We start from the raw sequence: 23,833 nt of genomic DNA on the forward strand, positions 1-23,833 counted from the left end.
TATTGATCATTGATTAATTGATTCAGTCTTTATTCAGTCAGTCATCGTGTAATACAACAACAAACATCGTCAACAACGTCAACAAGGTAGTAACTTAAAAGTCACAGGCAAATTAAGCTACCCTTCAGCTTTTTTACAATGTAGGAAAAAAAACATAAAAAGTGAAAAAGGAAAACGGGGCTAAAGCTCATCTGCTCCAACTTCCTCGTTGAGAAACCAGGATCAGGACTTAGGCCCCGCCCACCACCTGCTGGCTCCAGGTCAATAGGTGAGAGGACAGAGGGCATCAACAGACACAGAGGCTCTGTTCAGCTGAGGACTGGGGAGTTCACTGGGACCAAGGTCGGTGGCTTGTATCAGAGCAGATAGTATAGTTAGCATCGTGTCTGTGTTGTTTGTTACCTGGTAACTGGCAGCAGCCGACACAGTCCTGCTGGTTGTGCTGTTTCTTTCTTTCTCTGGTTTTCCCACAGTGGGCGACTTAGTTTGCCATGTATGAACTCCTGAATGTCTGACTGATTATTTTGCTCATGACTTACTTTGTATTATAAAAATCAGTGTTGGGCAAGTTACTTTTAAAAATAAGTCGTAGTTACTACTGTAGTTACTTTCCCTCAAAAGCAACTGAGATAGTAACTGAATTACTACATTATAAAAGTAACTAATACTGTAACCAGGAAAAATAACTGTATTGTACTCCTAAGACTATAGGGATTATGGCAATGGGCCAATTTGCCAAAATGTTGAACTATCCCTTTAACAATGTTAAAGTGACTACGAGGACTTTTCGGAAAGCAGAAGTGTTTTCACACTACATTTCCCATGAGCCTCCGCGCACACGGTGAAATTCTTGGACTGGAGCAAGACGGACGAAAGTGAAAACATTTGCCAAGAATGTTTTCATTAATGAAGAACGAAAGTCAGAGGTTGGAAGACGATCAGATACCATCGTAGTTCCGACCATAAACGATGCCAACTAGTGATCCGGCGGCGTTATTCCCATGAATGCTGGGCGAGTCGACCACTAATAATAATATCAAAATAAATATAAAGACAAAACTATATATTTATTGAAAATGGTGCCATTAACAAGTGTTGGTAACATAGATTCATCCACATTAATACAAAACTCTTTTATAACCAAAAGCAAACTCCTCAGGGTCTTTAAACAGGGTTCATTGCTGATGATAGTGATGCTGGGTTGTATATCCATATCCCACAGATGGTGTGAAAGAATGCAGCTGCAGAGCTGTTATTGTTTTTACAGATTTTTTAAGAATCTTTTGTTGAAACAGTGAGAGAAACACATACTTATTCCTCTCCAAGCTCGGCCTCAGTTCTACAGTTGTTTATGCCACCGTGTTTTCACGCTGGCATGCTGAACTCCTTTTTCCTCCAAAACCTCAGAAACCGACGAAGGCAGCTGCGCCGTGGGAAATTATAAGCTTACTCCTCGCATCGTCTTCAGGCCAAAGCGTCTTCTCCTCATAGCGAAACACGCTGCGTGCACATACATGTACGGTGGCCCTGAGGTGCAAATCACAACAGCAAATCAGAAAACACAACAACAAATTACTTTTCCGGTTTGGTTAATGTCGTTGTGTTTTCTGTTTTGTTGTTGTGTTTAATAATTTGTCGTTGTATTTTCTCTTTTTGTGTTGTGTTTTCTCTTTTGCCATTGTGTTTTTTCTTTTTGTGTTGTGTTTTCTCTTTCGCCATTGTGTTTTCTCTTTTGCTGTTGTGATTTGCACCTCAGGGCCACCGTACACATGCTTCTAGCGGAGCGAGATGGCATTGACTTTGATGACAACTTGACCTTTGTTATAACCATCACCATGGTAACCCCCGTGCATGTAGTGTGCCATGTGGCCGGCACAATGTCAAAGTATCATCTACCTGCGGAGATAATTAGGCTTTGGCAGAGGTCTGTCTAGTGTGTGTGTGTGTGTGTGTGTGTGTGTGTGTGTGTGTGTGTGTGTGCATGCGCATGTGGGAGTGTGTAGTTGTGTGTGAGCAGATGGGGTTGTATTATTGAACATGTATGTATACTGTATGTGCGTGTGAAGGTGTATCAATCTCTTCTTTGCTCGCAGAGATGTGTGAGTTTATGTTCATGTTTATGCAGTTATAGGTGTGTGTGTGTGTATGTGTGTGTGTGTGTGTGTGTGTGTGTGCGCGCATGTGTGTGTGTGTGGATTAGTGGAGTGGAGAGAGCTGGATTAGGAGCAGCGAGGGCAGATGGAGGCACAGAAAGCAGAGGACAGCTCAGGACGCCTCAATATGTGGCATCAACAGGGGATTGTTGCTTTGTGTTTGTGCGCATGTGCGTGTGTGTGTGTGCACACAGCAGCGCAGAGCGACCATTGAGCACGCACGTGTTTTTGCGAGTGCTGCCTCATGCCCTGACCCCTCCCCTCTGCGTTTTCTGAGTCACAGAGCATGCTGGGTACACACACACACAATCGTCCACACAGAGACGTTGCAAAGCTCCATATAGCCCGAAGAAGGGAATACTGAAATAGAACAGTGTGTGTGTGTGTGTGTGTGTGTGTGTGTGTGTATGTGTATGTGTGCGTGTTCTTGTGTGTCTCAAGAGTAACACAGTGGGAAGCCTCTGAGTATTTCAGGACACAGTTGACTTTCACAATTCCGATTTAATTAACATCTAAATGGAAGGATTGCAACTATGTTTGTATGAGTGGGTGTGTCTCTGTGTATGTGTGTATATGTGTATGTTTGTATGTTAAAGTTTCTCAGAGCTTTATAGATATAGCCATTGCTGAAGAAATGCTGAAAGAAAGAAAGAAAGAAAGAAAGAAAGAAAGAAAGAAAGAAAGAAAGAAAGAAAGAAAGAAAGACAGAAAGAAAAAAGAAAGAGGGGGGTGGATAGATAGAAAGAGGTAGATAGAGATAGAGAGGGGTAGAAAGAAAGAAAGAAAGAAAGAAAGAAAGAAAGAAAGAAAGAAAGAAAGAAAGAAAGAAAGAAAGAAAGAAAGAAAGAAAGAAAGAAAGAAAGAAATATATATAGATAGATAGATAGATAGATAGATAGATAGATAGATAGATAGATAGATAGATAGATAGATAGATAGATAGATAGATAGATAGATAGATAGATAGATAGATATTATTATTATTATTATTATTATTATTATTGCTCTCACACAATAAAAACACAGCATAGAATCAAAGTTAGATAATACATAGATAAAACAAGTTCAAAGAATATAATTCCAGTCCCAGCTCAAAAGTGCCCCATAAAGTGCCGTAGTGTCTTATTTCATATCAGAAGAGGGCTGTATCTGTGTGTATGTGTTTATTTCTCAAGTGAAATACTAATCGTTGACTTCACGGCACCACTTTGTCGTCACACTTTAACAGAGGAGGGATGAGGGAGCATGAAAATAATATCAGAACTGAACCCTTTTAAATCAAATTTGGATTCCAGCATTTTGAAGCAGTAACATGAAAATGAGCTTTGTCACAAGTGTCCAGTTCGGTGAGACATCATGGGCGTCATGAGGGGCGCCGCAAATACACGTTTTTGTTTTGCTATTAGTCGAGATGGATGTGGAACCTATTCAAAATGACAGATCAGTTTATACATGGTTAATATATGGGTCTGTTGATGTGTCTAAAAAGGGACCAGTCTATCAAATATGCCGCTGAGAATACAGCAATAAAAGCGTGGCCTGTGAATGAAGGCGCCTACCTACAGGAAGCTGTTTTTAGCCTCTCCATTGCTCTTGTCCTAGAAATTTGAGCTGATTTCATTTCTGTTTGAGAGTGCATCTGTTTTTGGATAATATCCACGATGGAGCATCTTGCATGGGCTTATTAGTCCATGAGCCAAGACCCCAAAATTGGCCTCCCGCAATCGAACGGGTGGGCAATTTCTAGTTTGTTTTTTTTGACTTGGTAGACATCTCTAGTGAACAGTTTGGCATGATAACCATTGCAAACAGGTAGCTTAGTGGTGGTTATCATGTGTTGAATAGGTGGACCGGTAGAGTGGAAACTTGAAAACTGTGTATAGTGCTTGTTCGGTATTATGCTGTTTGTTGACCACTCAGTGCCTAAATCACTTCAAGGATGTTTTTCCCTTTTATCAAGACCCTACTGTAATAATAATAGACTCACCTCAGAAATATGTGAATGAAAATGTGATAAAAATTAGAACATAGGCCTACACATGAAATAGCCAACGTTTTTAGAGTGTTTTACTTTTCATGCAATAACAAGAACAAACAAATATTTTTTTACACAATTAAAATCAACTAAAGAGCTTGCTCCTTCTGTCACAAATAATGTGGAGCATACTGCCAGTACAGTATTTCAAGTGTCCCTCTGTCAATGACCTACGCCTGGCCAACAAGCCTGAACGAGTTCTACTGCCGCTTTGAAAGACAATGGGACAGACCTGATATCCCCCACACCTCCAACCACCAGCCATCGATCAGCAACAGCTCCTCCAAACCTGGATCACCTACACAGCCCCACACCCAAAGTGCCACCCTCCACCCCACACCTCTCACACCTCTCTCCATCGTAGAAATCAAATCAAATCAAAGAAGGAGAGGTGAGGAGACTGTTTAAACGGCTGAACCCGTGCAAAGCTGCAGGCCCAAACTCTAGCCGTTTTCCTACTAACATTAGCGGGTCGAACGCAGGTTTTTAAATGCGGGTCGACCCGCTAACAATCGGCATTTGGCTTCTTTCCCATTGACCAAAATGAGCCGGGTCTGTCTGTCTAACCCCGCATAAAAACAGTCGCCCCGCTTTCATTCGCAGTGCGAGAAAAACCGTGTCATGCCCCAGCCGCCCGCCACGGAGGACAGCGAGTCTGCCGCGGCCGCCTTATGATGGACGTCCGCGGCACAACATGTCAGTTAAACAGACTGTCGCTTCTTTTTTTTCAATCTTTTTTGGTCAGTGTTCTTTGATCTTTAAATCCCAGTCTTGAATGCAAGCAGAGCTTTGTTTTGGTAGCCTACGTGAGACGCGACTGGTACGATGATGTGGCATCACGTAACGCCCAATGTCATCACATAAATTAGCGGGTTGAGCCGGGTCTGGTGTTCCCACTGCAAGCCGATCAGAGCCGAGCCGATTGAAGGCGATTTTAACCCGCGTCGCTTGCCGAGTCATTTGACGCGGGTCGACGGGGGGGGATACATCAGTCCGATTTGAAAAGTCCGACAGCTCATTTCTCCGACTACCCATTCTACAGTGTTAAGGTTAGGTTTAGGGTAAGGTGAGGGTTAGGGCTACTTAAGTCGGAGAAATGGGAGGTCGGACTAATGGACTCAAAAATAAAGAAATGTATGGTCGGAGAAATGGGTAGTCAGACAGACGTCCGGGTTGACGCGGGTCGGTGCGTTTATGGGTTTAAAAGGGTTTTTTGGCCAGTGGGAAAGGGGTATAAGTCTCCCCCTCCACCCTGAAGCACTGAGCCAATCAGCTGTCTCCGGTGTTCACACACATTTTTAACACCTCACTGGAGAACTGTCATATGCCAGCTTGCTTCAAGGCCTCAGCCATTGTTCCAGTTCCCAAAAAGACAAGGATCACTGGCCTTAATGACTACAGACCTGTTGCTCTGACTTCTGTGGTCATGAAGACTTTTGAGTGCCTCGTCTTGTCCCACCTTAAGGACATTACAGTTCACCTACAGAGCCAACAGATCTGTAGATGATGCTGTAAACATGGCCCTCCACTAGCACCTGGACTGGATCCTACGCCAGGATACTGTTTGTGGACTTCAGCTCTGCCTTCAATACGATCATCCCAGCTCTGCTCCGTGACAAGCTCTCCCAGTTTAATGTGCCTGACTCCATGTGCAGGTGGATTACGGACTTCCTGACTGACAGACGGTAGTTCGTGAGGCTGGGGAAGCATGTCTCTGACACCCAGACTATCAGCACTGGATCCCCCCAAGGTTGCGTCCTTTCTCCTCTGCTGTTCTCCCTGTACACCATCAGCTGCACATCTGGACACCAGTCTGTCAAGCTCCTGAAATTTGCTGACACCACCCTCATCTGCCTCATCTCTGATGGGGACGTGTCGGCCTACAGCAGCGAGACGGACCCTCTGGTGTCATGGTGCAACATGAACAACCTGGAGCTGAACGCTCTGAAGACAGTGGAGATGATAGTGGACTTCAGAAAGGACCAAGCTGCCCTCCCCCCTGTCATCCTCTGTGACTCTACAGTGACCCTGGTTGAGTCCTCTTCTTCCTGGGCACCACCATCTCCCAGGAGCTCCAATGGGAGCAGAACATCAGCTCCCTCACCAAGAAGCCTCAGCAGAGGATAGGCTATACTTCCTGCTGCAGCTGGAAGAAGTTTTCACCTCCCTGTGAAGATGCTGGTGAAACTTCTACACTGCCACCACTGAATCCATCCTCCACATTCTCCATGTCAGTCTTGGTTTGCTGCAGCTACAGCCAGAGACAAGGCCAAACTGCAGCGTGTCATTCACTCTGCCCAGAGGGTGATCGGCTGCAGCCTCCCATCTCTTCAAGAGCTGTACATCTCCAGGACCAGAGCCAGAATAGTGCTGACCCCTCTTACCCTGGACACAAACTCTTCAAGCCCCTCCCCTCTGGCAAAAGGCTCTCGGTCCATCCGGACCAGGACCTCACGCCACAAGAACAGTTTCTTCCTCTCTGCAGTCAGCCTAATGAACAATGCCCCAGTTCCCCCTAAATAACCCTAAACCTATGGATGTAATATGCTATAATGTTAATGTCATCTTTACTCACTACATCTTAGCCTTCTTAACCTTGGATGTATATATAAACCATTAAAAATGTTCCCTGTATAATGTGATTTCACAAAAGTCCTCTGCTACTTCCTGCTAACAGCAGTATTAAAGCCGATTTTCCCCCTCGCTCCCTCATGCACCCAGTGGAATTAGCGCCAACTAGTGGTGCAAACAAATATTATCTGCAGGGCCTTTCTGCAACTGCAAAGGCGCTCTAAATCATCAGTAGTGGCACACAAATTATGAAATGTGCAACATCGGAGAATGGCCATAATTGGTGTATATGGCATTTTTATGGTCAAAATAGTGAATGCATGATAAATATTGTTAAGCTACTCTTGTGCGAAGGTTATCATACCAATTAATAATCTGGACATATATAGGAATAATAAAATAGCAACAAGAATTTGCCCACCCTTTCGATTGCGATTGGTGGTCTGGCTCATGGACTATAGCTGTGTCTTTTCAGATCTTTTTATGCATTTAACTCAAATGTAACATCCCATAATAAATCAGATCTATATATTATTTCTGTGATAGTATCAAAGCCTCAGTCTGCAGAGAAATGCACCCGGCCTGCGTTCAGAAACTAACCCTATGTAGGAAATTACCCCCATTGCATATCTGAACATATTCTTGATGTTGCATTCACGTGAAATCGGGCAGACGTCAGACAGACAACAGATGCTGCATGTAACAGGCAAAACAATACAGGCGTGACAATATGTTGTCATGGTGATGTCGTATTGTTTACCTGACCCACGTTTTACCGTCTTTCCCTCGTTGAGTAAAGTGACATCCGGTTGGTTTGCCGACGGCCGTCTGCCTGACTGCACCTGAATGCAACATCAGTGCCTCCGTCCTTCCTCACATTACACAGTGGTGACAGTTTTAACAGGCGCTACCTGGAAAACTTTCTCCCCGAGCCGACAGCTCCGGTGAGTTTCTATGGTTACCTACGGTCACGCTGCCACTGAACGTAAAAAATGGCGATGCAACATGGCAGCCTCGGTTCGGTGCGTCGCCCACTTATGTATTTGTAACGACTTGTAACAACTCATTCTAAGGTACGAGAAAGCTTTCATTTGTATGTGGGTGTGATTCGACTTCAGTGAAATACGTATTTATGAAAGCAATATTTGATTTTTGCTAATGAAAAGCCAAATAAGTTACACACTGGGGCTTTAAAGAACAAGTGCTCAGGGTTTCTGCAACTTTGTGATGTCACAACAAAGCAGTCATGCCTCAAGCCCCGCCCACTTGTACCCACCACCCAACCTTGGAAGATATATCTGTTATGTTTTTATTCAGTCACCCAGAAGGAAAACAGTGAGCCAATCAGAGGAGAAGGGTTGAGAATGGTCTGAATGGTTATTCTGTCTCCTCTCTTCTGATTGTGTTGTGTTTGTTTTCTATTAGTTTGTTTGTTTGTTGTGCTTAAAGGACAAATAGGCTTTATCCACTCCTGCACTCCCAAGAGGTCATTCCTCCTCTCTTGTCCTCAGGTAACCTCTCTGTAGTTGTACATTGAGTCTGTTAGCTGCCGCAGCGCCAGCAAACACAAGGGCAGCTGTGTATTAATCCACAAGCCTATTGGCCATTTGACCTGCTGAAGTGTGTATGCGACACAGGCGAATAGAAGGAAGTCGTGGGCGATTTATTCTGTCACAAGGTGTTAATTAATTTTTAAAAAAAGAAATGTTTCCGCTCGTTAAACACATCATAAATCCAGTCAGAGCTGTTTGTATTGGTGAATTGTTAAGCAAATTTAATGTGGAAATGTGTAACGGCTAGGGATGGGTACCTTTCGCATTTGAATCGATACGGTATCGATACTCGGTACCTGGGAACCGATATCGGTACCAATCGGTACCTGTTTTCGGTACTTTTTGTGTGTGTGGTAATTAAAAAAAAAAAATCAAAATGTCTAAAATTTTAATATTTACCTCTTAACTCTTTGACTGCCAACCATTCTCACAGCAGCTTCCTCCAGCTTGCCAGGCATTTTCCAGCTTTTTGACTGATTTCCGTAGACCCACCATAATATTATGTACTGTTACTACATACACATTCAACCCATCAAAGGAAAGAAGAGGGTCTCTAGTTTCCAGCAAAAAAAACCTGTTTGTTTCTATCTTGTTCCAGTCTTGTGAAATTGACGGTTGAATATAGGTTAGTTTAGCCCAAAATGCCATTTTGGCACCAAAATCTTGAGAAAAAGAGGTTTTTGTGTCGGCTGTCATTTTCAGGTGAACCAGTACAATTGGCTCCTTTATATTTTGCTTTAGTGACGCCTCAACATCTGTACAGTTGTTCTCTTGTAAACAACAACTAAATCAACACTGACAAATGACTTTTGATGACAAAAGACAAAATATTTAGCTACTGACACACACTTCTGCAGCCTTTTTTCTTTCTTTTCTTTGAGTTACAACTTTTTCTTTCCTTTTTTTTAGTGTGTGTGCGTACGTGACGTGTGCATACGTGTGTGTGTGTGTGTGTGTGTGTGTGTGTGTGTGCGTGCGTGTGTGTCTGTGTGTGTGTGTGTGTGTGCGCGCGCGGATCAGTTCGACAGGTTTTTGTAGCCGAAACACGGCGCTTTAGATCAGATCCAGCTTCCTCTGGTCAGCAGGCAGCGGTCTCACTCACTCTCTCTGTCTCACACACATCTACACACACACAGCCGACAGCTCTGGCTGACGCCCCCTGAACTCACAGCCACAGACATGTGCGCTCACAACAGAGTACAGACACTCCCACCATCTTTAGCTCTCGTCACGTTCGCCGGCGCCGTCCGTTCCTCATCCACACTACTGTAGATCGCGGGGTTTTCAAGCTGCTATCTGAGTGATTTCTCGCAAAATCTGGCGACTTTCCAAACGCTCTTGACGACTAACGACGAGCGATCGACGGGGTTGTTGTTACTAACGTTTGTGCTTTGTATCACGGAGTTGCACGGAGCTTCGACGAGCTGCCGAGCCGCCATGAGCCCCGCCGCCGCCCCCTAAGCTCTCACCGGCGGCCAGAGTGTCACGGAGCGGCGCCGCTGCAGTCAGACACCCGCACCGCTCCGTGAGGGGGGGGGGAATACGCTATATTTTTTACATCTCTCAATCCAAATGTGTTTTTTCTGCACTTTATTTTGATGATACAAGTCTGATCTTCACAGAGGAGTAGGGCAATACATTCAGCATGGCGTTGCCATTAAAAAAACGCTAAGACGAGTTATCTCGTCTTTGGCAGACTACGCTTGGATTCGCTAAGACGAGATAACTCGTCTTTGGCAGTGAAAGAGTTAACAACATCACAACTCCTCAGCCTTTAAGAGTATTTTATGTTTTAGGGATGGGCAATGATTTTCATATAATGGAATAGTCATTCAATGAAAAAAAAAAAAAAAAGTTTATGAGACTATAGTCTTGTCTGAAAAAATGTCCGTTTTTACTGTGGGAAGAGGAGAAACATGGAAAGATTCCTACAGCCATCAGAAAGCTCTGTGTGAAACTTTGTTAAATAAAAAAAACAACTGAAACTGCAGAGCAAACTCTGCAACATGTGGACTTCACGTTTTGACGAGAGGAAAGGGGGAGACTTCATCCTCGTTTAGATCATAGATGTGCTCTCATTACATGACGAGGACTTGAATGGCGCCGCTGTGATGAGAAGCGGGACTCGGGAGTCGGGACCGGACCACTTCGGTACGGATTGTTACAACAGTCCGTTCTTCATTGTTAAATGACGGACGGCTATTTTTCAGTTATTGATTTTAAACGACGGGCTGGCGCTACCGCTTCTCTGCGTCTCATTTCAGAGAGAGAGAGAGAGAGAGGGATAGAGAGAGAGAGAAGGGGGGCAGGCGCGAGTGTGCGGGGCTCATGCAGACTGCACTCTCGCTGACGCACGACGAAGGTGCGTTCAGGTACCGAAATGTGGTACCGATTGACTTTATGTGAATCGATACTCGGTACTTTGGTGGGAATTCGGTCGGTACCAAAAAAGTACCGAATTTCGGTACCCATCCCTAGTAACGGCCTCAGGAATTGTTGATAATAGCTGTGGATTAATTTTGTTTTGTGTTGGAAATAAAAATCCTGCTGATTCTGATTTCATTAGCAACGGCACACCACTGAAACAACACTGTAGTGAATGGAGATGTGCGCACAACGTGTCAGAGCTGACACATGGAAACCTTTCTATATTTCTGTGGATGATTTTTTTCATCTGTTGCGCTTTGCTGATGTGATGTCATGACTGAGGTGACATCACTTGAGGAAGTCACTTTATACAGCGATTATCATGTCTGCAGAAGAGCACCTGTAAACAGACTGAAATCTGCGGTGTTCCCCTTTAAGAGCTCATCTGAACAATTGTGCCCTGTGTCATCAGAGCACAGCAACTACACACAGCAGGCTGGAATGATGCCAGGGTTATGGTTATTTAATAGTGTTTATTTATTGTAATATTGACATTTAATAATTAATCCTATGCATAACCATATTCATAAATAAATATAATAATAGGAAACACTCCAAATCCCTCGTCTCAATGCACACACGTTCTGCAGTGATCAGAGCCAATGAGACGAGACAACAGAAAGACTGACACTGTGTTTCACATCAAGGAAATTGCCTCAATTGATATTAGACCTGCAGACAAAGAGACAGGGCTATCCCTGTCCCGCCCCCTCCCACTGACTTTAATTCTCTTTCCAATCACGTGATAAACTGTGAAATTGACTCCCATCCTGCAGGAATCCCGTGACCCATAGGATCCCTAAAAAAAAATTTCACCCTGCAATCCTTAATGGCCCACGCTAGGCAAGGCAAGGCAAATTTATTTTTATAGCACAATTCATACACAGGGCAATTCAAAGTGCTATTAAGAGGCGTAGGAATACATTAAAATAAATTAAAAACCGAAAAATACATTTAAAAGAAAAAGGAAGAAATAAGACAGTAAAAGACATTGTAGCAATTAGAATGACTAAAATCATTAAAATATTAAAATCAAAAACAGTAAAAAATACATCCCAAGCTTTCCCAAGATTCATTGCGCACTGGTAAGGAAGGTAATATGGCAAGAAAAAACAACCGTGCCTGATGGTTACACTTTTAGATGTTCAACAAACCCAAGGTCTTTAAAACCTCAAGATTTTATTGAAGTAAAAAAAAAGTTGTAAAGTGAAATTAAAGTTGCTAGGCGACAAGAGTGTCACGGAGCACAGTTGGTGACGCAAAGCAGGAATATCCTCCGAAGGTCCTTTAAATAAATATTATTTGAGTGAAGTCTGTGCAGGATGTGGCCCCTGAACCAGGACTCGGGTCCTGATGTGCTGCTGTCATACAGTCTTCCTCACCTCTGCGCTCTCTGTTAGAGGATCATGTGTGGTGGTGGTGGAGCCCCGGGGCATCACACCACGCCATCCCAGCTCGCCCCCAGGCACCATGTGACACAACTTGTGGCATTTTCTCCTCAATGAAATTTCATGCAATGATGTCATTCAATCTTACTGTGACATTTACCCATCACATGAGAGCTTGTGTCCTCTTTGAACCGAAACAACTTTAAAGGAAACAACATGATTCATGATTTTTTTTTTTTCTTTGTTTGTTTGTTTGTTTTTGTTCATCTCCTCGTCCTATGTTTAGACCGCGACCTCGTGCCTCCATTGTTATCACGCAGCTCAGCGACAGCATCAGTGAGGCCGAGCAGGTGGCGGCGGATTACGGGCGAGCATTCCTTCATTAATAAGAGGCAGAAAGAGAGAGTTAACACGTATATGTTTCCTCAGCGCGCACTGCAAACAGAACCTGTTATAGGATCGACGCGCAGGAACTGTGGATAAGAAGGCACAGCTGTGAATCTATTATCTGAGGCAGCTCAGGAAGTTTGGCTCAGGCGAGCAGAATTTCAAGATTTTCTACAGATGTACCATGGAGAACATCCCGAGGGGGCTACAGTTTCTAGGACAGGATCCCAGCTCCAAAACCCCAACAACTCAAGCTTGCAATGCAGGCGTTCTGTGCAAAAAAAAAAAATTGAATGCACAAGCCAATTTTAAACAAGCTTGAATAAGCCTCATAGCAGCTGGGGGGGTTTCCAACCGCTGAAAAGCTCCTTGAAGCCCTGGAAGATGATACACAATATGGCTAAATCAGACGCTTCATGAGCAGCAAACAGATCTTCACGTGTACAATTAGTGTTGTACCTCTTTACAAATGCTTCACAGAACCAACTTAGGAGTTATGATTGAACATATATTTGCTCCATTGTTTATTCTTGCTAATTGATTGAATTTCCTTAGTAATTAAAACCTGCCACAGCAGCTCACCGTAACTTACTTAGTCCTACTCCGTTAAAGTCTATTTAGTATTTAAAGGTCCCATATTGTATAAAGTTAGATGCCCTCGTGTTTTTTGATCATAAAGCAGCTCTACGTTCTATATTAATACTGTGAAAGTATCAAAGCCTCAGTCCACAGAGAAACACACACAGCCTGTATTCAAACACGGAGCATTAAAAACAGCCATCAGGATTTCTGTAACTTTGTGATGTCACAATATAGCCACAATATAGCCTGCAAATCCAACCTTGCAGGAATTTTGTTTCTCCAAATGTTTTACCTGACATTTGCTCTTACATCAGCAGAGTCTCTGAACCTCCTCTTTTTCTGACTGGCTCGCTGACCTGTTGTTACTAGATCTCTAGAGTGGACATGTTCTTGAACCCAAAATTTGATCGGCACTCGTTGCACTTCCAAAGGTAATGATAACATACTTGAGAAATGATTATTGTTTGCTTAGTATTGCATGCACTGTTATTATGACACTGCCTCTAGCAGATACAGTACATGGACATACAGGCTCTGTATAAATGAACCGACTTGCATTTGCATGTAAGTTATTACTATTTGTTTAAATCCATAGAAAATACTGTAGTAAATTGATTAGCCTTGATGCTAAGCTAAGCTAACCTGCTTACAGAGTTTACAGAGTAAATAAGGGTGTTTCTTCTGAAATGTAAAACTATTTTTTTTTAAGTGTGAGTTTCTATTTTCCCTAGATTTCACTTAGCAGTGAAATAAATACCCTCGGTTTGGAGGACAAGGGAGATGAGATAGTATTTTCTTTCAGTATTTGATTATCTTCCGCCCTCGATATTTAGATTGTTCTTGTCGAGTGTATTTATAATCCACCGAGTCTGGCTGGTCTTTGTTTTTTTACCTCTAGGAAATAATTGTCTGGACACCAGCGCTCATAGTGACATAACAATGTCTGGATGCGTATGTGTGTATGTGTGTGTTTGTGTAACCACCAGGGGAAAGCCACTGTATGAACCCTTTCAAAATCACTGAGGTCAAACCCCCACGTAACCTCTCCCCATGCCAACGACGCTGACACTCACAGGCCCGTCACAGCCATGGAGGCTTTTGAACATTTACACATGACCACATATGACAAGGTGGATTAAGGGTGTGACACATTCTTTTGCGACCAACTGTGTGTCCAACGACAGTCATGTGATTTTTTGACAGGACACTGAGCCATTGTTCAGTCGGTCTCCATCAGTTAAAAAGCGGATATCCACGTGTAAAAGCGGCGTTTCTGTCCTTTTAAAGCACATTTCCACCACCGCCGCTGCCGCTCCTCGTCTCCTCAGAGTGCGAGGCGGCGTCTGACAGATTGCTGACGCGCCGCAATTTACCTTGAGGTGTTGCTAAAACCGTCGGTGCCTGGTTGAGGTCTGACAAAAAGGTGACATTGTCAGTGAAATGGAGGAGACGTTAGCGGAAGCGAGAGGAGGAGGAGAAGGAGGTGGAGTGAAAGGTGACAAAAGAAATATTTGCTCTTAAAACAAAAAGTCACACTTTATTCTGACAGTTAGGAAAATCCATCCAAGAAAACAAAACACTGAAGGCTTTGGGATTGATGTTATATAATTGTGCTCGATTTACGAGCCGGTCTGTAAAGGCGGGACGTGCAGAAGAGCCTGAAATTCCAAATCTAACGCTAACAGGAACAGGAACACATTTTCCCGTCCTGTAGAGAAAAGATGAGAGAGTTTTCTTTCTTTTTTTCTCTGCTTTATACTACAACTTTTTCATCAAGGACCTCCTTTCCTGTGTCTCTGTACCACTCTCCCACTCTGTCTGAGCCTCATGCTCCCTCTTGCCTTTGCTGTGGCAGCAAATCTAAATATAAATGTTTACCAGACAAGTATTTCAACATCATGTTTCATGTACTTTTTTTTTTTTTTTTTTTTTTTGCCTCCGTAATTGTGACAGCCATGGAACTGGTTAGGTCTGATTAGCCATAGGTCAAAGGTCAGGTCACAAAACACATGTTTGACCTTGTGAATCCCAAACCTCTGTAACATCTGTCACAAACAACCACTTTATCTGAGAGGTAAACTGGTTCATGCTAAAGGTCACCCACTAAAACCTTAGACTCACCAAGTCATATGTTCATTAATGATACACTTCAACTCAAACTCTTTGCTGATGGTCACAGATCAACTTCTTAATCATATGTGAAGCATGTGAAACATTTGAGGCCATTATTGGGTTGTGACTTTCACTCAGAGACAGCTATTCTAGTGTGTTACAATTAATTACTTAATTTCATTCATAATCTAGTTGGCTGGGCTCCATTTGTATACTCGGTTTATTTCAGTAACAGTAGTGGTATTATAAGCACTGGGTGACTGTGTACTGCCTTGTTATTATAGGAGTCTAAAGAAAACAGTGACATAAAAAGCTCCAAAATCAAAAAAAAAAAAAACACTGTATCAGGTGCAGAGTCGGAGGTCACTCAACAGTTAAATGGTCTCATAGTGTAATATGGTGCTATAAAATAATATCTTATTTATCATTTACCTTTTGGTTTGTCCTCAGCTTAGCAATTGGAAATAGTGTATAAACCGACCCCACCTGTTTCACATGTGTTTATGGCTTCAGGTCTTGTTAAAGATTGCCCCCATATTTACCTTGAGATATTCAGGTCAATGTAAACTGCACAGACACCAACAGGAGTCATGTTCCCTCTCGCCAATGAACTCCAGGCACCTCTAATACGCCCTGTTTCTGATCTATGTTTAGCCGCTGTCAACGAAACCAAACATTTCCTGCACAGGTATTTTCACATTGCAATCCTGCCATCAGCCAAATGTCCACAACTTGCACACCCCCACCCCCCGACCCTCCTCCTCCTACTGTTGTTAGGCTTTAAAGTGAAACAGCTGCAGGAGGTTCCATTGACAGTTACTGAAAAAAAAAAAAAAAAGGGCAAAGGAGAAGTGAATGGAAATCATATTGATGTGCTCAAACTTAAAGGGACAACGAGGAGTTTGTATTTGGTTATAAAAAAAGTTTCACATTAATGTGGATGAATCTACGCTACCCACACTTGTTAATGGGTCCATTTTCAATAAATATATTGTTTTGTCTCTATCGTTATTTTGCTATTTTAATTAATGGTGGAAATGCTGGGCGAGCCGACCTTACTTTCAGTTTTGCGGACGCTGCCCGGCAGGTCATGAGAATAACGCCGCCGAATCGCCGTTTATGGTCAGAACTACGACGGTATCTGATCGTCTTCCAACCTCTGACTTTCATTCTTGATGAATGAAAACATTCTTGGCAAGACGTCCGTCTTGCGCCGGTCCAAGAATTTCACCGTGCACGCGGAGACTCATGGTAAATGTAGTATGAAAACACTTCGCTTTCCAAAACTCCTCGTTGTCCCTTTAATTCTCCTGACTCAGCTGCTGCTGCTGCTACACGAGCAGACCGGTGATGCATGCAGTAAGTGTGTGCCTGAGACGTGATGCTTTTTTTTTTTTTTTACTTGGTGCAACATGGCACACTTTCGTTACGTACAGGCTTACTTTTCGAAAAATAAATAATTAAAGTCCCCCTAAAGAGGCATTTAAAAATTTGTAAAAATGCTCTGCCATGACTATTTTTTGTTTAAAATTGCTTTCCCGCAAAAAAGTTGTTTAAAAAAGCTCCCAAATAGGCTAAAAACAGGTCTACTATTTCTCCCTCATTGAAAAATCCAGATTCTATGAATATTCATGAGTATGCAAAGGCCGAGAATCTCTAATGTCTACCACCCGTTAATTTTTTTGTATTTGAAGCGTGGTTTACGAAAGCCCAGAGCTGTTTATTGGGCGCTATGAATGTCTATCAAATGCGTCTGTGCGTAGCTTATAGCCAATCATATCAATCATACCCGATGACGTATGTAGAGCGACAGAAATCCGATGAGGAAAAAAACGCTAAATGTTGCTCTTTTTCAAAATGAACTTGCGGTCTAAACTACTTAAAACACTTTGTAACGCTGCATCTGCCGCCATGTTGGATCGACAAGCTATCAACAAAGTCGCTTCGGTGTGTCGTCATCGTCTTGCTGCCGCCTCCTCCGTTCTGTGAGGGAAAAATTGTATCCATGGTTTCCAGGCTGACTTGCAGCATGGGTAAACCCAGGCTAATTGAGAGCAGCAGAGAGGTGGAAGGTGACTGTGACAGAGTAAAAGCACATTAAGCTAAAGGTTCCACCCGCTTTTAGCACAGGTGCTGTTGCATTAGGCTATAGGCAGCCAGCTATAATGGGAGTGCTTACACTTGGGAGTTGAGAGCGTAGCCTGGGATAAACCCTGCCACTGATCAATCAGGTACGCACATCCAAGATAAGTTGTGTTTTTTTTCGGCTGCAATCGCGGCGGCCTTTGACGATAACTGGTCATGATTACACTTGGAGCAAGAAGAGATCACAGAACAGTCTAATTCAATTGATGAGATATCTAGCATCGCCGTGTCCTCATAAGACTTCACTCAGCTGTACTGGGGAGGCTGCATCAGCCTGCTGTTATGTAATCAAGTTAGCATTAAAGCTTAAGTGAGTTTGGATCTAGAGCGGCAACGTTTTTTTTTTTTGTTTGTTTTGTTTTGTTTTTTTTTAGTTTCCTCGCGTGGGACAAAAATGAAAAGAGCAAAAGGAGAAGAAAGGCAGAAATGAAAAGGGCACGAGTGGAGAAAGTGACAGGAGGGAAATGTGGAGATAACACAGTGGATGACAGGTGACGGGGGCGGAGGGAAGAGGGAGATTTGGGAATTTAGGAGAAGATAAATAAATTACAATAAAGCAAGGGTAGAAAGAATTACACAAGGTAGAATAGAACATGAGAAGGTATGTAGATGTGATGGCAGAGGAACACAGGGAGCGAAGGAGAGGGAGGGAGGGAGGGAGGGAGGGAGGGAGGGAGGGAGGGAGGAGGGAATAAACAGAGTAGCCGTTCCTCCCAGCAGTCAGTCTGAGGCAGAGAGCTACTGCTGACTCTGATAGCTCAGCTGACAGCAGCAGCTAGAGGCTCGGCGGCAACGCTCCACTACTGTACTCTATACCGCTGAGCAGCTGGATCACCGGGAGGTTGGTTCAGCACGGCGCCGGCCGGGGGAGGATTTAAGCACCCCCTCCTAGAGGTTTTATAGATCGACTGGAAGAAAAAAAGAAGCTGTCGTTAGTCCCTTTACTCGTCTGCTCTTGAAGAAGTGGAACTATTGTGGAAGCAGAGCGACAGAGAACAGTTCTTGGTGGGTTTCTCGTGTACAAAACTAAGCTGAATGGGACACGTGCACTGAACTGAACTCGACTGCCCGGGAGGCTGAAACTGGGTGACATTTCCCCCCCACCCCCTCCCACTTTCTTCTGATATTCCTGCAGAGCGAGCATCATGCATATCTTACAGCCATACTGCATCAACAGGTTGGTGAGCCTCCGTGGATACATATATATACATAAATCTGTGTCTATTTCTGTGTTGACAGTGGGTGTCTGTGCCAGCGCTGGCATCTACAGTGTATCCTTGTGCCACATGTTTGCAGCAGATTTAAAATACTGTGTTATAGTGCAGTTTAGAAGGTCTCAGTTTGCGTTATCGTCCTCGCTGTTTTTACACAAATTGATTCATCTTGAGTTCAATGCTGTTGTCCGCAAATTGGATTTCCAGTGATTATCACATTAAAGGGCCCTCATCTAATCTTCATTTATTAAATAAAACAATTAATTTTATTATTCACATGATTCGTGAGGAACTTTTTATAAACTAATTTATTCCTATGCCTTTTTTTTATTAAAGTAATTATCAGGGAAACTCCCTCAGAGCTGAGCTACATTGTTTTAATTTGGTGAGATTTACCATGCAGCCCTGTCAGTGCAGTGGGAGGGGGGGTCTGTAGCATGACAGTCACTCAATGTGGATGTTTCCCTCTTTGTTGGTTTGTTTTCTAACATGCAGGAGGTGCTAACGCATGTAAATGACCTCATAAAGCATGCTCACCCCCCTCACACCCCCCACCAGCATCCTCCATCTGATGATCTTTCAGCTGATGCCCTCAGGACACACAGCTATAGACTGGCTCCTTGTTGCAACTGTAACACTGGGGGGTTATTATTATTATTATAGCCGAGCACCGTTCAAAAAGAAACTCAGTATTGACACAACACAAGTTCCAATCAGCAGCTTTAAAGCTGCACGAGTGAATATCTTCAGATCAAACACGCACGTGTGGAGCGAGGGGGGGGGGGGGGGGGGGGTTTCAGACGGTTGTTTCTACTTTTATCTCCGTCAAGAGCAAAAAAAAAAAAAAACTGCGACAATGAACGTGTAGAAAATTGATCCATCAACCCTATGCAGTTATTTGCTGTAATGAAAGCTACAAACATTAGCAGGTTTGGCTAAGGAGTTTCCTGCAGGAGCGTTAACCCTGGACACATTACAGAGTCAGCCCCACGTTAAATGTCAAGCCAACCCATGAAGTTTACATTAGGTTTGATTAGCCAGTGATAAAAACAGCATTTCCGATGATTGGCTCTGTGTTCAGCGGTCAGATAAGAGAAGAATTTTGGAGTTGCCAAAGTTCCAGTGGGGCAGTTTCCTATCTTGTTTATATATAACACATGAACAGAAGTTGAGAATATGTTAAATATGCCGTTTCCATGTTATTCTGCAGGTCAGAAACATAAATGAATGCGTCCACAGTGTAATTGTTGTTTTTAATCTTATTTTATTAATTCATTTAATAGCAGCAATGCAATTTAATACTGCAAATCTCCAACACTTGTCCCTCGTTGGGTTTTTTACATGCATGATGTAATTAAAACCATCAATTAAAACCACAGTGCAGTGTAGAGTAAGTGACACTATATTTAAATGTGTCACGTGTTGCACAGAACACACGTTCTTGCAGTTGTCATGTGTCACAACACTGGAGATGATGTGTTTGCATAGATGGACACTATTTGATGGAGTGGAGACAATATTTACCTGTCCACTATACCGTCTTATAGGCTGTAGAGACATGCGGTGGACATAGATTTGTCATCACAGGCACCGTCAAATGAGGTAAATTGAAGATTGTGTTTGTTTTGAACAACTGCAGACAGGTTAGTGTGGGTTTATAATAGCTCACCCCGCTGTGATCTCCAACCAGAGCCCATGGTTTCCCACAGTGTTGCTGCCCGACCATGTGCGCAGCAATAAAATTAATAAGTTTGCTTGACCGTGAAGAGCTGCAAGAAGTGAGAAAGAGACGTCAGAGGATTCCCCCCCCCCCCCCCCCCCCCCCACTCTCTGTTTTTTTTTCTTTTTTTTTTTTTGGTTGGAAGAGCAAAGTGGATTTGACAGCCAGCGAGGGGAGCGAGGGAGGAGTGTGGTGGAGCGGGTGTTACCTAATACTGCTGATGGAAGTTTAGGGAGGAGAGAGATAGGGTGGAGGAGAGGAAAAAAGGGTAATGTCTGCGAGGAAAGAAGGAGAAAACGAGGGAGCGGGCAGAAAGAAGTAGGGAGGAAGCCAATTGGGAGGGGCAGAGAGAGAGAGAGAGAGTGAGAGTGAGAGATATTTTATGGAGGAGAGAGGGGAAGTGGGAATGGGAGGGGCGAGGAGCAAACAACTAGACATGGGGGTAGAGGACGGTAATCCAAATCTGCTGCCAGAAGCAAATGCAGACTGGTTCCCTGTGAGAGAGTGAGAAAAGAGGAAGGATAGAGAATTACAGAGAGAGAGAGGAGGTGGGGAGGAGATGAGTGAAGGAATTATCTATAATGTGGAGTATGAGTGCAGTCTACACATACACACAGTGTGTTTGTGCATGTGTTTATATGCTTATTGATGATGGTATAATTCATTAATTCACCTCTGCATATCCAATACAGATTCTGAGAGCACGAGGTGCTTTAGTCTTTAAAGAGGAACTAAGCAGGATTTCTCCCGTGGCTATGCTACATTTTTGCCTTAATTAAAAAGCTCCGGAGTAATTGTGATAGTTAACTACATGACTTGTGACTTGTTACAGTGAGAACGGAGGCTCTCTGCCTTCCACCTGCCGTCTCACGACTGAAAACCAACATTGCAACATCAGTGTAGTACCTGGCCGCCGCTCTGCACACCACGACACAAATGCGCTCCGTAACCCGTAATCTTTTGTTAATGACGGTTAAGACACACACGCCGTAACATTGTATATGATATGTAACGTTATCCACCGCTCCATTTATTGATTTTTACAAATGCACATGGCTGAGAGGAGGGTTAGCAAAACAGAGGAAAAGCGACCAGACTTGCATAGTTCCCCTTTAAATACTGTTTTTAAATTTGAATATGTGATAAATATATGTGGTAAAAAATGGTATTTATTTATAAAAAGCAAAAAGGAGATTTGTTCGTAGCTGTGATCTTAAATTGATGAATGCCATCCCCTTGTAAATTGACAGTGCGTGCCAGTTGATCCTAATTAACATAGGATTAGAATAGGTAAACGTCCCATCAATCCCTGTAAAAGGACATGAGACTGCAAACAGAAACACAGCAGAGAAAGTGAGTTGAGAAAGAAAGTTAAAATGCCCAAATGAAACTCACCGGACCTCAAACCTAACAAGAACTTTAGAAGTGCAGAAGAGAAGGTGCTGCTGCTGGAAGTAAAAAAAGAAAAACGTGCTGTTATATTTAGTAGCGTCAACAGTGGATGCAGAGTAAGAGAGAAAAAAGATGCATGGGATGCTGTCAGTCGTTTACTGAATGCTGTATCTGAAGAAGAGCACACTACTGATGGAGAAGAGGAGAAATGTTTGATCTAGGAGGACAGGCTGGTCCAGACTGATCTGAGCTGGACCAGCGCATCGGGCCGTTATCAGAAAGACTGCACTCTCAGGTGTGCCGTCATAAATATCATCATATTATCATTTATTTTATGATGAGTCACTATGATGAATCGCTATTGGGTGGTGTGGTGGTTCCAAATAAACATATTTGATGTGAATTAAGGGTCTATAGTAAGACTGACCCCGAATAGTCGACGATTCGTTATGTGGTTATGAGAAAAAGATCGTACCATTCTGACTATATGGGGGTGCTCACTGCTGCAATGATGGGACTTTCAAGTTTCCTTTCTTCATACACAGTCATGCATTCCCAGCACAAACTCATACATCGCTTCACCACAAGAGACAGTGATGCATGTCGTGCACGTGAGCCTAATGAGTGAGATCAGGGAAAGGATGGAGAATGTCCTGTTATTGTTGTCTTTTGCCAACTGGAAATTTCATTTGTTTATGTGGATTTTTTTTTTCTCCAGGGCAGAAAAATACGGAAATTAGATCATAAATCAATGAGGGAAAAAAACAACATAATGATTTGACGATTAGACAACTGAAGGCATAATCTGATGATTTGCCGATGAAAATTCTTAGTCTGTCGTGTATGTCGTGTTTTTAAAGAAGCCACAATGCTTTGTAAAATAATGAAAATACTTAATAACTACTTATTTTGCACAAGTTTCAGTCTCAAGTGTACAGAAGTATGCTCTTGAGTGTGTGTAGATGTTCTAAGCTAAGAGCAAATCCAAAATAAGAAAAACATTGGTGAATGTCAAAATCTTCTTTGCAAGAGAAGAAGTGAAGACATTTCTTCTTAAAAACAGTTTATGAATGAGGCCCATTGTTTATAAGGAGAGAACTCACCTCTCCAGTCAAACCGTGAAGATCTAACTCCAAAATCCAAAGTCTAAATTCAATCTCACATCAGTCCCTTTGTTTTCAGCTTTATTTCCTTTTCATGTTGTTATCACAGAGACGAGACTGTCGATAAGTGGTCACACTACATGACTCAAATGAGGCAATCCACAGTTTATTTTATGGCTACAGTGATAAACTCAAGAGTGGAGGCAGCCAGATTCAGTAACAGTTACTTACCCCTAGCCATCAGACTGCTCAATGCTAAATAACCCCCCACCCCATGGTCAATACCTTCATTTTTATATTTCTGATTCTCTCCTTTCTAATTTCAGTGCAGTATTTTTCATACCTATGATACATTTTAATACCTTTGATGTGTGCAATAATCTGCACCCTGCTGCTATGATGTTCTTAATACACTTTTATTCTTTTTTACACCGCTATTATTATATTATTATTTTTATTCAGCTCTTTTTTACTTCCACCAATTATATAGGCTAGATCATATTTATATTTTTGTATTGTTTAGAGACCTATTTAAATGGTCTACTTCTGTGTCCTTCCCGGAAGCCAAGCAATGACATTTTGTTGCCAAAAATTACGGTTGTGTTTCTTTGTGCAATGACAATAATGAAAGTCTAAGTAAGTCTACATGCATGCTAGCAGATGTAATGCTCATATCAGCATGCTAACATGCTCACATTAGCTATTGTTGGACTGATGAGAACAGAACTGATTGAAATGAAAAAAAAAAAAAAGATTAAATGTGTTATGTTTTGCCATGTGTGTGTTAGGTTAGCGCAGTGGTTCCCAACCTTTTTTGCCTTCTGACCCCATTTTGACATCACAAATTTCGGGCGACCCCGCGATCACTTGCAGTCATGTTATAGCAGCTGTCAATCAAGATGCTACATTTTATTTGAGCTCGATTTATATTTGAGAAAGTGAAAGTAAAGAAAACAGTTGTTTAAGATTATGTGTGGTGTTTTTAATCATAATTTAAAAAAATAATAATAATTAGTTGAAAATATCAGTATTTTTTTTTCAGGCGACCCCA

The 23,833-nt window shown here is 42.7% G+C and overlaps 1 protein-coding gene across 4 annotated transcripts in view; it reads left to right on the plus strand.

Moving 5' to 3' along the window:
- Positions 1 to 23,833, plus strand: part of LOC146983484 (thyroid hormone receptor alpha) — a 128,736-nt gene that overhangs the window by 70,838 nt on the left and 34,065 nt on the right. The window contains exon 1 of one of the 4 annotated variants that reach the window (XM_085785100.1): positions 18,346 to 18,530. The exons of 2 other annotated variants lie outside the window; for them this stretch is intronic. In XM_085785100.1, coding sequence (XP_085641226.1) covers positions 18,499 to 18,530 — 32 coding nt within the window. In that variant the 5' untranslated portion in view covers positions 18,346 to 18,498. Of the gene's footprint in view, positions 1 to 18,345; positions 18,531 to 23,833 lie in introns of those variants that run through there. One more of the 4 variants, XM_085785101.1, reaches the window with a different exon arrangement.

Source organism: Trachurus japonicus, chromosome 8 (genome assembly GCF_045865225.1).
Source record: "Trachurus japonicus isolate A0001 chromosome 8, Traja_1.0".
In the NCBI taxonomy this organism is placed as follows: domain Eukaryota; kingdom Metazoa; phylum Chordata; class Actinopteri; order Carangiformes; family Carangidae; genus Trachurus; species Trachurus japonicus.